Source organism: Tachysurus vachellii, chromosome 15 (genome assembly GCF_030014155.1).
Source record: "Tachysurus vachellii isolate PV-2020 chromosome 15, HZAU_Pvac_v1, whole genome shotgun sequence".
In the NCBI taxonomy this organism is placed as follows: Eukaryota; Metazoa; Chordata; class Actinopteri; order Siluriformes; family Bagridae; genus Tachysurus; species Tachysurus vachellii.
Window position 1 is genome coordinate 4,800,654 of NC_083474.1, and position 14,955 is coordinate 4,815,608.

Here is a 14,955-nt window from a genome sequence, read left to right on the forward strand (position 1 = left end):
TGAGTTTTTCTTAATATACAGTACAGTCCTCTCTGTATTGGAATTGCAACGCGAGCTCCTACAATCTTTGTTACATACACACTGAAACACTGAAGACATTTGTGTTTTAGATGAAAAGATGGATATGAAATGATAGATCAGAACTACAGCTTTCATGTCCTGATATTTATATCAAGACGTGCTACTTAAATCATGAATATTTGTAGCCGCTGCTTTTGAAATGGCCAGAAAGAAAGAGCTTTGTCAGAAACTCTCCAGTCTGTTGTTGATTTGAGAAATGAAGACTATTCATTCATGTGGGAAATTGGCAAGAAGTTGAAGAGAAATTGCAAAGTGGGTCTATCTTTTATTAAAGTACAGAGTGGGAGGTTCGCATAACTGTTCAGAAGGATAAATACTAGCTTGAATAACAGATACCTCACAGGTCCTCAGCTATGGCCCTCATTAAATTGTATGGAAAAAGGCATATCTGTGACTAGACAATAAGCAAAAAACTGACAGTAGACAGAGGAAATCTTTGAGGTGTTTAGATAACAGAGAACATTTGTGAGGCAAAATGAACGAGGATGCTGGAGAAGTGCTTAATGCCATCATATTTTCTAATTTGATGAATAAAATTATGACATTTCTTAGGAAATGTTGGTAACCCTACAACTAGGGCCTAGAAACACTGGCAAACATTGATAATATTTGATGTCTGTGTGCTGTGAGCTTTTTGGATTGGTAGCTCAATTTATGAAAGCATATATTCATAAGCACTTTTGTATCTCTTAAATGCTCATGATTAAATATTATTGAATTAATTATTAATACAAACTGCTGTCAGAAAATCATACATGCAATTATGAATAAATACAACATACAATTTTGACAAGCAGCAGCACTGTAAATGCTTCCCAGTTTTATAACAAATTCTGACAAATTCTGCTGCTCTTTCTGCAATGTAGCCCCCAAACTAGATTAGATTGGCCATTGCTGTCAACTGTAAAGACACCTTTCCTTAAAAACAAAAGCTAGCTTGCTTACTCAGTCACATTCAAGAGAATATAGAAAGCATTCCAGAAAGGGCTTCTGTTTGGTTCAGAAGTTAATAAAAAAGTAAAATTGTGTTCTTTGCTGTTACAATTCGTGAATAATTTTTTTAAAAGATTTTTGGGCATATAGATAGAGCTAAAATGAAAAATAAACATGAACCTACTTGAACCGTTCTCATTCCAAATGTACAAGGGCAGGGTGATAGGGTGAAATTAAATATAAATAGGTGGGTATAGTGATTATTTAGCGTTTCAGGCATGAGATCGTGTACCCTGGCTCATACAGCTTAAACAGCTGTGCTAAAAAAACAATACACAATAAAATACCACATTCTTTTTGTCTTTTTAAAGAATATAAAATTATATAGAACTAGTTAGATGTTAGTGTGATGCATCTTCTGCTACTCTAATAATTCAGATAATTCAAAGATATCGAAAAATATTTACCTCTTTTTTGTTTAGATGTTGATTTTAAGCCATTACACTTTCCAGAATCCCCCAGAAGAGCATGGAGTATTTTAATGAATGATGTTACTTCTTGCAAACCATTAATGATTTCAGGACTTGATTTACTGGCTTCAGGTCCTTCACTGGTCATTACAGAGTTTAAACCTTTATGCCTGAGGAAAATTATAGTGCTAGAAAAAAGATCTTCAGCCAGACACTTCCACATTTTCAGAGTGTTCTGGTTCAAAACATGCTCTCTGTAGAGCATATCTATTTCAGTCTTCCACACATTTTTCCACACATTGATTCCAGAAATGCATACCAGGCTGCACCGTGCCAATGCAGATGGAGTGGCTTCCCCAAGGCTTGTGGCTTCAACCAGAATTTTAAGTCCCACTTGTGATAGATGAATTGTCATGCCTGATGAAAGGCAAAGACAAGGATTTTCAGGGTTGCCAAGGGTACTCAAAGTGTCAAACCACTTTGGGCAAGTCAAGGGTTCGCCATCCAATACTAGCCATTTAACTTTTTGCACGCCAAGTTTTTGCTTAATTTGGGTTAAAGACTGAACAGAAAACTCATACCGTTCTGTGTCTCGTAACACTTTAGTGAAGGCACCATCCCTCCAGGAACCCGTTTGTTCACAGCATGCACCAAAAAGCTCCTCATGTGACAAAGCATTAGGAAATAAGGTCATTGTGTCAACTGAGCACCAACATGAATGTGATAAAAGGTTGGTATCTGCAACATTCTCCTCCACAGATGCTTCTGAAAGTCGCCGAAGTGCTCCTGCAAGAGTTCTATATAAAGTTGTTTTTCCACTACCTGCTGGCCCCAAAATCACAACTGTCTTAGAAAACTTGAGTGTTTGATGCAGTGTCAAAGCATTCTTAAGTATTTCTGAGTCAGCACAAAATGCTGTCTGTTGCAATTGGTCTGTGACGGCATTTCTAAGGGCATTTCTTTCACTCTCTTCAATAATGTATTGAAAATCTGGACAGTATTTTGCTGCTGGGAACATTTCTTCAAAAATTGTGCAGAACTGAAAGGCTCTATTATGTTCAGAGATGGCAGATAATAACACAGACATTATTCCTTTGATTAATGCTTGCTCTTCTCTTACAGCATTTGACATGGAAGATTTACTGGTAAGCTTATAAGAGGGTAAATGATAGTCCTGTAATATATTTTCAGATGCTTTGAAGCTTACATCGGTTGTTCTATCCTCATGAGATTCAGACAGATATATTCCAGAAGCATCTATGACTTTTCTGAGAAGTACCAGCCAGGAACACTGGTCTCTACAAACATATTCTGGAAGGCAAAATAAATCCTTACCAAGGCCAAGGAGAGAAATTAGACGTCGGCTAATATCAGTTGCTTCAGAAAATCCCAAAGAAATCAGCAAAACCTCTGCAATAATGCTACAGTCTGGTTGCACCAGTGAAACAGGTCTTGTAGTAATGCGCAGATTTTCTGGTATTTCAGCTGAGTATCCATTCGATGAAATTATGATGCAGCCATAGCTTGGCTTAGCCAAAATTTTTTTCTCTCCAGATAGAACCTGGCATTCGATCATCATTTTGCTGTGCGTTTGGACAAAATTCCTTACAATGCTATTTGGTCCAATCTTATCATTATGACCTTGAAGCTCATTTTGTTGTCCATTTTCCAAAATTATTGACAGACATTGATGTATGTCTGTCAAACACTGCCCAAGCATGGATAAAATCCCTTGTTCCAAAGAATCTACAGAACTAAGCACTAGCCATGCACCACTTTGAAGAGCACCAAGCAGCATTTGACAAACAACCGGAAAACTTGTATTTGAACAACACCTCCTCATGATAACTTGTTGTCCTAATGCCCATCCCAACTGAAGTGCAGTCCTTTGTTTCCCAGACATATGCGGTCCACTAATGAAGGCACATTTGTAACTAGTAAGGGCAAGAAGAATGCCCAAATGTGCCCGTTCTGTTGAAGTGGTGTTCACCATCATCCAGTTTTCGGGCCCTATATACTCATTACCATAAGCTAGCTGTGTCCCAAAGACATCAACATAAATAGAGTCTTCATTGTAGCATGGGGTATCCTGACCAACATTGCTCCAGTCATGAACAGTGACACTGTGGTGGTACTTTATAAGTCTCTGCCATTCAAAAGAAGATTCCAGATTGCTTTTAATGTCAACAAGCCCATCAATCTGTTGGGAATGCTTCATGATCAACAGAATTATGGCACGAAGGGCTGTCACTGTGTGCTGTTTTGCCAAGGTGCTATTATAGGAATCTGCAATCATATATTGTACAGCTTTGCAAAGGCTCTGCAGTTTTGCTGTATTTTGTGCTTTAATACTTTTCCACTTGTTTTGAGCTGAAATATTACAGATGTCACTATACCACTGAACCTCTTCTCCAACCAAAATGCACTGCAGAGGATATTCAGATATTAGCTTAACAAACGATGATGTATATGCATTTCGAGTTTTTTCTTCTTTATTTCCTGATGTGATGAAAAGGAAAGCTTGGTCTGATGTAGAGATATTATCATCAACTTCTTTATTCTGTTCAGGAATGTTTTCTCCGAGGTCAAGGCACTGTCTTGCAGCAATGTATTTCAAAATCTTCTGTTTAACTGTTTGATGTAATTCTTTCTCCAAATTATCAAGACAAACCACAGGGTTTAATTTAAATCTAAGAGGACAGTTAAAGGGTACATGTTCCTTTAGCATTCCATATACACCATTTATCCACATCTGAGTGCTAGGTAGATCTAGCTCACTGTTTTGGTTTGTCATGTCATTTTTACTATTGTGGTCAACCTCAAACCACTGTACCCCTCTGAAGCATTTACGCACAAATGGTAAAAGGGACGTTGGTGTTGGATGCAGCGAGAGAAGTTCTATCATCTCACTATCACTGAGAAAGCACAGTCTGGGGAACTCATGGCGTGCTGAGTCTAGAAGATACAATAATTGACTGCAAATTTCATCCATTTCTGTGAGCCCTTTCATGAGGATAATGCGTAAACATTGCCCATGAAAGTCACAATCTGTATCTCCAGTCTTCCTCAGTCTAACAAAGTTCAGCACAAGTGGGTCTCTTGAAATAGCCTGGATCAGTTCACGAAACATCTTGTCCACTGGGGAAAACCTCTTTATCTGCAATACAGCAATCATTAATTAATAGTACATGTAATGCCCTAAACACAGCCATATCTACCATATATTCTATTAATATAATAATACAGAAACTTACCAGCTCTATGTTTCTTGAACTAATAGACATTTCATTAAAAATTCTGCTAAGGAATGTCCACTTTTGTTGATATCTTTCACAAAAATCTAGAAGCTCCCCTATTATTAAAAAAAGATAAATACATACACAAACCTACCAGCAAGTTAAAGAAATTATTTAACTATTAACTATTGATTTTTGTATACATACCAAGTTCCTGCAAGAGACAGAGCCACATTTCTACCTCCCTTTTCAAATCACAGATATGAGGAGACATAAGCATGCTGGACAGAGACATAACACTGTCCTCAGCCTGGGCCATCAGAATTTCTAGTTCTAATCAGAGAGACAGTTAAACTCTATGGAGTGCAGGTATAGACAGATTGTTTGCAAAACTGATAAATAAAAAAATCCTTTCAACAAAACATCTATAATATAGAATAGAGATTCTTTTCATTGTGTACCCATTATGGTAAAAGTTTCTCTGCCACAGGAATTCTGTTGTGAATCTTTTTGGGTCAGCTCAATGTCTACAGAAGGCTTTAGCTGTTGTGTTGCTCCATACTGTGGATTGTTCATCTGACAGACGTTATGAATGAACTTTGTAAGTCTGAATACTGTTCCTTCCCAGCTCTGCTGAAGCCTCTGGAATGCTTGCTCCATGTCTGCTGCAGCTTTGGCTTCACTGCAGATCTAGACAGTGTAATGGATTTAAGAAATAGAAAAAAAATTATATCAAATAAAAAAATTATTAAACAATGTGATTATTTGTATCATGGTATCATATTTTTAGATTTTAGATTATTTAGATGCAGAAGTGTTATCAGACCTTGCTAATTTTATGTTGATGCTCCAACAATTTTCTGGACATAAGATCACCTACAGTTAGGTTCTGTTCTTGGTCAACTAGCAGGTCCACTTCTATTTTGAGGAGGATATTAATAATGAATGAGAGAATGTAAAATAATGTGATACACTAAGGAAAATTTAACAGCAATTGTTTAAGTGGTTAACATGGGATCATTGACTATAAAAATTATTTCTGTCCATCATTGTGTAAAAAAGTTTTTTTTCTTACCTTTAAATATGTTTGCCCAGTGTTTGTGCTTCATTGTAGGGCTGCTTAGTTTGGCTATTAGTGAGAGCTGCTGGCTGAACTTCTCAAAAACACATACAGTGTCTTGAAGCATTTCATCAGAAGGGGAGATGACTTTTGCTACAGAATTTGCTCTCTGAAGCCATTCATTTAACTTATCCTGGGCTTCGGATACTACAAACTGCCAAAGGACAATTAAAATGCTACTTAAAAGATCAAGTTAAGGAAAGACGGTACAGCCGGTACAGTGACACACACAGGATTACACACCTGGCTAAACAGAATGAGGCTCCATTCCTGAATCTTTGCAGTGGATATGTCTTTTAGTTCCCAGAGCTCTTTGCGTGCTTCCATATTCTGCTTGGCTGTCATTACAAATGAGAGGTCAAATGGCTGGCCTAAAAAGAGTTATTGATACATGATTGAAATTTCAAATATTCAAACCTACTGTAGCAAAATAATGGTCAAAATATTAGGCCAGCCCTTCTACCTCTCAGACTTTGGTTGGTCTCACTCAGCTCATTCAGTTGTGCACTTATTATATGCAGCTGTCTATATTTTAACCTCAGTTCAGGAATTATTTGTGCAGAATTCTGGCTTAGGTCCAGATAAGGGCCAGTGGTAGCACTGGAGACCAGATTTTCTAGTTGTTTAGTCAGGGAAGAAAATGTGTTGTCCAGAGTGTTAATCATGGATGGCGTTTGCTGCATGACTCTTTCTGTTGCTATCCTCAGCAGAGGACCAAGCTGATTCGACAGGGCAAATGTCTACAACAGTAAAAAATACATGGTGTGTAGGACAATGTGTTTTAAATAAAATGATTCTATTTCAATGTATTCATAAACTCTGAGATCAGGCTCCATACCTCTTCAATCAATGTAACTTCCTCAGGTGTCATTTTTCTAAAATTCAGCTGAATAGTTTCTTGAAGGGAGGACAGGTTTTCTAGCTTTTGATGCATATCATTTTCCTTGTATTTTTTTACCTGCACATAAAAGCAAATTCTCTTTTAGATTCTGGCAGGCTAAAGGCATAACAAGTGAAAATAACAAATACTTAAGTAAATACCATGCTAACATAATTTGCAAACTCATTTAGGTCGGTTGGCGCAAGTTTATGGCATTCCATAAATTTCTTCAGATCATTTGTCAAAAAGTTTCCACATAACCACAGGTCCTCTGAAAGGAAATTTAAAACATCCTTTTCCATGATGTCCAGTAAGGGCTCTGTTGGAGAAGATTAAAAAGTAAATCACTAAAACAAAATCGTTCTCCAGAAATACTAACCTAATACTAACCAGAAAAAAAAATTATAGATACAGTCAGGTGACAAATTGAAAGAAAAACATCAGTGTCTTAGCAAAGCAACAAGCCAACAGAACAGCTTTGATTCCAACACAGCAGCCCAAAATGTCCCATACATGCTGAAATGAGATTGAGTGATTTTGAAACTGCTCAGCATTTCTTTCCATACCACAGATTAGTTAATTCTTTAATGTAAATATGTACTTATTTTTTCTCCATCAATTTTTATTTTTTATAATTTGTCACATAGTTGTATATGGTATGTGTAATTTAACTAACACACCTAGCCTCTCTTGGATATGTGAACAGTTAATAGTGATGAGCTTATTGGATGTGGTAAAAGCAGCAGGAACATGGTGTACTTTATTGATCCAGTACTGTATCATCTGAATGTGTTCCTTATATTTAGAAGCAGGCCATCCTCTCATGTTTTCCAGTGCAGCTGGGTTCCTCTGACTGGCAAACAAATAAGCATCTACCAAACAGGTATGCCTTTCACACAGTTGTTGGATCTCTTGGAGGGCTTCCTAGATCAGGATCAGATTTATTTAGATCAGAAACATACAGGAAGTAAAATGTGTGTAGAAATGCAGAGGTCAAAGAAACACCAGTTGTTTATCAGGGCTACGTTAGAAACATGTACTATTTTGAAAAGAAACTAGACAAAAAAGGGTATGTACATGATAACAGCACAAGACAGGGGAGGGGGTGAGACTTAAGATTAAAACTAAATCTTACTCTACAATGAAAATTTTATCAATATCATGGACTGAGACTGGATACATAACTATGTATGGCTTTTACTTTCTTTTACTATCAGCAGTTTCCACTATCTATTCTGTGGATATCACCTATATCCCTCTTAGCACAAAATCTGCTAATGCTTAATCTTAGGTGTATTGTTTTATCGGAGGTAAATTTTTGTGTTTTGTTCAAATCAAAATGACCCATTATGTAAATGAGTTACTCTTTTGAATATCACCAATCATTTATATGATTACTTTTACAAAGCATAGCAATATCTTGATGATATACTCAGTCATTTTAATAGTTTATAATAATGGATATTTATACAAATTCCTGTCCATGAGGATTAACCACTACTGTGTGTGAGAAGGGCCTTTGTGGCTTAATTTTTTTTGTTCAACATTATTTATCAGAGATCAGATTAACAACAACTAGAACAGTCAAATTAATAGCCAAGCTAAGCAAACTAGATTTAATTTACACATAGAGATTTCATTCTTTTTGTTAATATTACTCCAGAACCTATTACAGTTGTCGCATCTGTCATCTATATCACTACATTTCTACAAGTAACTAAATACACCAGAAGAAACAGGTGGGACAAACTATATACAAGTGAAAACAACTCCTGAGCCAGAAATAGTGCCAGAAAACAGGGACCTAATAGGTTGCATCCCACAGCTTAAAGATAACTATTGACATTTTCATATAGCAAGATAGCCCCATGCAGTTTTATTTAAACAAGCAAGTTGCTTTCATTACCTGTACAAGTCTTCCTTGCTGTTTTTCAACTTCCTGTGCACCAGCATGGTGGTGCAGGTGCCATTCAAGCTTTTTTGTAGACAGATGAAAGACCTGTCTTTGCAGTTTCTGACCCTGAAGACTACACAAGCTCAGTTTGGGAAGCACAATCTTTGACGTAACATAAGACTCCTCCTTATTGGGAAAACTGCCAGTACTTGTGAGTGCAGATCCACTCTGTTTACATGCTGAAAGTAACCCATCTTATAATAAATAATTTCGGACAAAAAAATCTGATGATTATTGAGATCTACTTTCAGTGGAATTCCAGAATCATTGTTTTATTTACAAGAAGTTGAATGGTTATTTTTATATAAAAGCAAAAGTTAAGAATTTGTGTCACCTCTCCTGATAGGAACACTTGGGTTAATTGTAATGCCAGGGCTTGTTGTAGGTTGTGGAAAAGAGAAGCCAGCAGTCAAAGAATCTTCAGAATCCGGTGAATTATTGCTGGCATCAACAACCTAAATGTAAAGGTATTAACCAACCTTTATTAGTGGTTTAAAGAGCAGGGATTTGCATGAAAGCTGAACAGGAACTGTCACTGACCTTAAAATACGCAAAGATTTTTTTTTACCTGTAAAGTAGAGCCAACTACAGACTGCAATGCTCTCAGCAGCAAATCCTGAAACAGGTCCATAGATGGAACCAGGATAAGCTGACCATCTCCTCCAAATGTCAGCTCTGTCTGGAAAAGACTGTACTGATTTTTCTCTTCCCTCTGTAAAGTTTAACAAACAGAGAGAAAAATAGGTGACACATCTGACACCTATATTATATACTAGAAATTATACAACCAGCTAATGCTGGAATAAGACATACATGTAATGTTTCTTTATTTATGTATATATTTATTTACATTAGTCAAACATACTGTATATCCAAAAACAGCATCATCATCATTTTTCTTTAGTTATTTTGCAGATATTCTGTTAATGTTCAGCTTTCTTAATTCAGTGCAGGCCTGAAGGCAGAATCACTTATGATTACTTACAGTAAATGCAGCCAGAGAAAATAAAGAAAAGACCAAACATTTAGTTAAATACATAGTATAATGATAGATGGTCTATCACTGTTGTTAGAAAGCCACATCAGTTTGTTTGCTATTTAGGATATTTAAAAAAGTCAAAAGCCATCTAGATTTGTTACATGATTATCAAAAAGCATCTGACTACTGTGGGAAAAAAATTGTTTTATTTAATAGTGGGTAATCTCAGTCATAGATAAGGCTTGATTAAGTATATCAATATGAGCATATTTCCAGGAGTTAATTTAATCTAAAGTAATTAATATAAAATACTCCTCATGCTCCCATTAATTCTTTTCAAACTGGCAACGCACTGTGTAAATAAAGACTGCATCACCAGTGAGTATGATTATGGCCTGCTGCAAAATAAACATATCAAAAATAAGCTATAATAAGCCTTCAGTGACATGAGATCCATTCCACTCTGTTTCATGAATGACATTATCATTGACCAAGGCCTATGATGTAACAATCATTCACCTCCAACTAATATCTAATGAATGTAACATTAAACATGAGTGTAACATATCATGAGCAGAACAAAGTTTTACCTTCAAAATCTTATTAAGATAGATCATGAGCCCACTGTGAATGACAGAAACAAGGTTTTGTACAATCATGCAGTTCATAAGAGCTTTAAAGTTTCCCAGCCTGTGTAGGACTTGACCAGTCTGGTTCAGCTTTTTGTGAAGGCTTCTGTTCAAGGAATGCTGTAGATGCAAAGGCTTGTTGCTTTGACTCAACTCTTCCACTTGTTGGTGTATTTCCTGGTATGTTTTATAGCAGGTCTCCTGTACCTAAAGAGAGCCAGTCAGTGTCTATGGTGAAACGTATGGTTTGTAAAAGAAAATGCTACATTTTAGCTAAAGCTAGCATAATCCTGTCTGTCACTCCAGAAACCATTTATTAAAGTGAACCTAAATTTCTTAAAATTAACTTAACTATCAAGAAGATTGAAAAAAGCTTTAGAAATTGTGGAAATATTAAAAGTGGATGTTGTACATCTAGGAACTTACTAAAAATATTTTAATTCATTTGCTCATTCTTCCATCTTTAGTAATGACTGGCTAGGGTTGGCTGAAGAATAAATTCACTCCAGTTCTTCACAGAGCATCATGCACACACTTCATATTTATCACATATTGCTCAAAAGTATAATTGTGTTGTTTTTTTTAAATTATTATTATTTCTTCCTACTACAAATAACATGGACATTGAGTACAAATGAACATGATGTCTCTACAAAATCAGCAAAAGACAAGAAGAAAACCAAATCAGGGAATATTAAAATGCTGCTGCAATATCTGACAAGTATTGGTTACTCAATGATCTCAATGATCTTTTATAACAATCATAATGATTCTTCACATGTCTGGAATAAGAAGTAGGCGGTAAGTTGGAAGCCTTTTCTCGAGAGATCACCATCATAATTTACTACCTCAGAAATATTTTTGCATGGAATAATATTGACAAATCAAGATTTGGAAAAATTTTAGTCAAGAACACTGAGTTCTGTACTATCAGCAAAAGGTGCTAGGACAAACTATTAGTTTAGGGGAATGCACTTATTCAAGCAGGTTACTGCACATTTCTTTTTCTTTTTCCCCTAAAATGTTTCTATTTGTTTTTATCTTATATTTTGTCAGTTATCAGTAAAGGTGGAAAAACATCTCATATCATTTATTCAGGTTAATTTTTTTGCAATTATAATAGTGTTGTTTAGAGTTTTAGATCAAATATATCTGCAATTTGTATAAAGATTGGAATGATTTGATTGGCCAGACCTTTTTTATGAATAAAGATTTTTTCCCTTTACAAAGAAAAAAGCACAGTAGAAGCACTCATGAACATCATCATAAATCATTATGTTAAAGATATTGTGTGGTATGGCTACTTTTATCATGCAATGCTAACTTGCGTATAGTCAAATCATAGAGCTCATGAGAGCGATGTTCTTGTGATTATTACTTGTGATCATCTTCCTAAATTATTATGGTGAATTTTACATGTTTATAGAGAAGTACTTTGCTTTTAAGCAACATGTCTGATTGTGCTTGAAAGGGGGCATAGATATCTATACATAGATGTTGCCTTGGGGCCCGAAAAAATGCGTCAAAACCGCCACCATCTTTGTACAGGGTTCTTGTACTTCAAATGCATGGACAATGCCGGACTTCTGTGCTGCATTTGGATGTTCAAACGAACAAAATATAAAAACCAGACAGCAAGGGATTACATTTCACAGGTGACAATGTGTTTTATGATATTGAATGTTAGGAAATTATATTTCTGGTTATTTGTTTCAGTCCTTGGTTAACGACCGTAGCTAATCCATGCTAGTTACCCATTAGTTTTTGACAGTTAGGAAAACCGACAATGTTTGTAGATTCTTAATAAGGACATTAAAAATTGACCCATGCTTTTTTTTTTTTGCTTAAGGGTGAAAAGTCCCAACTTTATGTATGTTCTGTAAGATTCCCTTATCTGTCAAACATAATTTATTAGATTGTCCTGGACTTAACACAAGCAGAATGCTCTTGTATCAAGTTACTTCACTTAAGGACATATTTAATGACATTATGCCTGAAAAGGGTTTGGATTTTAAAGTGTAAGGTCGTTTGTTGTTGCAGGGATACTAAACACTTAGTTTTAAATGGTTAATTCAGCTGACAGTCCTGGAAGGATGTCACCAGTTAGGTTGGCAGTTCAGCCTCAAAGTCAAACTGTGTTTTTTTTTTTTTTGGTTTATGTGACTTTACTTATTTAATGTTGCGAAAGTATTGCAGGAAAAGAATAAATAAAAGACTGAACGGTCTTTGGCACCTCAAATGTCTAACTTTCACATTATGTTCTTCTCAAATTTGTGTATCATATTTAATAAACCAATACAATTTAAATGTTTAAATTAACATGTATAGTCACAGCATTGTAGCAGTGTTGCATGCAGTAGGCTATAAGGTAAGTAGTGATTGTTCATTTGAAGTTTACTCAAGTGATAGAATGTAAGTAATAAACTTACACCTACTAGCACAATGCATTATATTTTGAAAAAGTAGATTATCTTAATATCAAATGATGATAAATGACTTGTGATAAATGATAAATACATGTCTGACCGTTGGAACTAACCAAAAAAAATCCTAGAAAATCGCATTCATGATGATTTATGGTGATTTTATTTCTTTGCCTAAATTGACGCTGATGCATTAAGAGGAGGGGGTCCCCTGTACCAAGATGGCGACTCTATTGACGCATTCGTTCCAATGTACTGCCGTACCCGAGGCGAATTCTAGTGTATATATCTATGGAAAGGGGGGTAATGACAGTCCCTGCTAAAGCTATCTCCAGGTAGCATGATAACTATGCTTTGTATGCATGTGCAGAAATGGAAGATGGCCTCAACATATTCAAATCCAACAATTTAATAGTTAAATTGTTCACTTTGTTCACCTATTTATTCACCTAATACTTTATTAATGTGCAACTCCATATTCTGGATTCCTTTACATTAGCATATTGAGGAAGAGAGTTGTTTTTTTAAAATGGCTACAGTCTCAGTAAACATACCACTAATTATAAGCATGGGTTCTGTTAATTAGTAGATATCTATTATAATGAAATATGAAATTACCGTAGTCAGAATCACAGAACAGTAATGTAAGAATTTCTCTAGGAAGCTTTGAGATTGTTGATTGCTTTTCATCAGTGTGGTCTGAAATTCTGTAAGTGTGTATGTTTGTGACTCATCTTGTGGTAGCCAGTGCACCTCTTTGAGCTTTTCTGTGAGTCTATAACAATAAAATATGGGAAAATATGTCAAACAAATTGCCATGCAAGGCTCCAGTGAATGCGATGAGGAGAGATGAAATGTCCAAAGATTTAACACCTGGTCAAATGAAATAAACCTTCTCTGAATTGGGGGACAGCTATAAGTAACTGAGATTGAAGGTGTTTACACTTGCGTTGAAATGAGACGTGACACACATTTCTGTGCCATCTGAAAAAAACAACAACAACAAATATTCAAATAAGTAGGTTAGGTTAACAAAACCAAAAATTCAAATCAACCACTGATAATGAAAAGCTGTTAACATCTAAAAAAAAACTTATTGAGATTAAATCCCACATTTGTATGAATGTTGCTGAAGAACAAAAAGCAGAAAAAGTTTTAAAAGATGAAGTCATTGATCATTCACCTTGTGAAAGTTTTATATAGTAGATAGTCTCTGAAAAATGGTATATCTCTCAGAGCTTTCCATAGTACTGCTTCACGATACCACTCTGCTAGATTCAAGACCCCAACACTACAGCCATCCTTCACATGAATCACTGAGGTGGGTGAAAAGATGTAATGATCTGGACCTGCTTTGTTGTACGGGACCACATGCAGATCATAGGGTCTGGAAAAAAGCTCAATTTTACACAATGGTTTTTATCCAAACTGATTTACAGGCAGAATTTAAGCTCATAGCTAAGCTGCTGAGACTTGATGATCTTGCTCAAGAGCACAGATTTGCTCTCATACAGTCTTCAAACTTACTGAAATTTACCCCCTTCTGGCTTAGAGCCATGATCATCCACTTCCCTAACAGAACAAGCTAATAAACTATTGAAATGTAGGTTATATTTTGATTGAAGTAATCTGCAATTCTTAAACAATCCCTATTTGTATATGCATATTGATTCCTTAATACATTTCTGTTAAGAGTCTGTCAAATTGTTAATGGTATAGTTCTGACGAATTATTTTGCTACCTTTCCGTGGAATTTGCATAAATTGTATCAGACATTTATCAGCTGATTAAACTCACTAAAATCTTCAGATGGACTGAAACTCTTCTGTTTAGTGAAAAAGGATACAACAGGAGAAATAAAAACAAATAAGAAAAAGGATTACCTATATGGACCCTCATCAGAAACCTTCAGATGGTGAAACTGGATGCCTCCCAGGTGTTTCTTTTGTGTAAAGATCTCAAACACCTCAATACCAGTACAAGGCCTGCACTTGGTCTTAGTCTCTTTTCTTTCTGTGGAGCCTTGTTTTGAGTCAGCCTTATCTAAAGAGCTTAAAAACAATAGATTAGACAATGCTGACCACACAACACATAAAATCATGAAATCCAAATTGTTTACAATGAGATAATGTTCATTTTCCATGACTTACTCTGTCTTTAATGTCTGTGGGTGTTTCATTACTTTAAGAGGAATATCAGCAGTGAGAGCTGATGATATCAGACAGGGTCCCTCTGTCCATACGGAGTCTG

At 35.7% G+C, this 14,955-nt stretch overlaps 1 protein-coding gene across 1 annotated transcript in view; it reads right to left on the minus strand.

The window, feature by feature from the left end:
- LOC132858505 (dynein heavy chain domain-containing protein 1) overlaps nucleotides 1–14,955 on the minus strand; it is a 33,445-nt gene that overhangs the window by 15,219 nt on the left and 3,271 nt on the right. The window contains 20 exon segments of the mRNA XM_060888885.1: nucleotides 1,482–4,641; nucleotides 4,739–4,836; nucleotides 4,928–5,053; nucleotides 5,182–5,410; nucleotides 5,547–5,638; nucleotides 5,796–5,994; nucleotides 6,084–6,211; nucleotides 6,304–6,580; nucleotides 6,679–6,798; nucleotides 6,882–7,039; nucleotides 7,401–7,644; nucleotides 8,627–8,853; nucleotides 9,009–9,129; nucleotides 9,243–9,386; nucleotides 10,244–10,489; nucleotides 13,324–13,480; nucleotides 13,579–13,689; nucleotides 13,889–14,092; nucleotides 14,589–14,743; nucleotides 14,825–14,955. The exon segment at nucleotides 14,825–14,955 is cut by the window's right edge and continues 246 nt beyond it. Of these exon segments, the coding sequence (XP_060744868.1) occupies nucleotides 1,482–4,641; nucleotides 4,739–4,836; nucleotides 4,928–5,053; nucleotides 5,182–5,410; nucleotides 5,547–5,638; nucleotides 5,796–5,994; nucleotides 6,084–6,211; nucleotides 6,304–6,580; nucleotides 6,679–6,798; nucleotides 6,882–7,039; nucleotides 7,401–7,644; nucleotides 8,627–8,853; nucleotides 9,009–9,129; nucleotides 9,243–9,386; nucleotides 10,244–10,489; nucleotides 13,324–13,480; nucleotides 13,579–13,689; nucleotides 13,889–14,092; nucleotides 14,589–14,743; nucleotides 14,825–14,955 (6,327 nt within the window).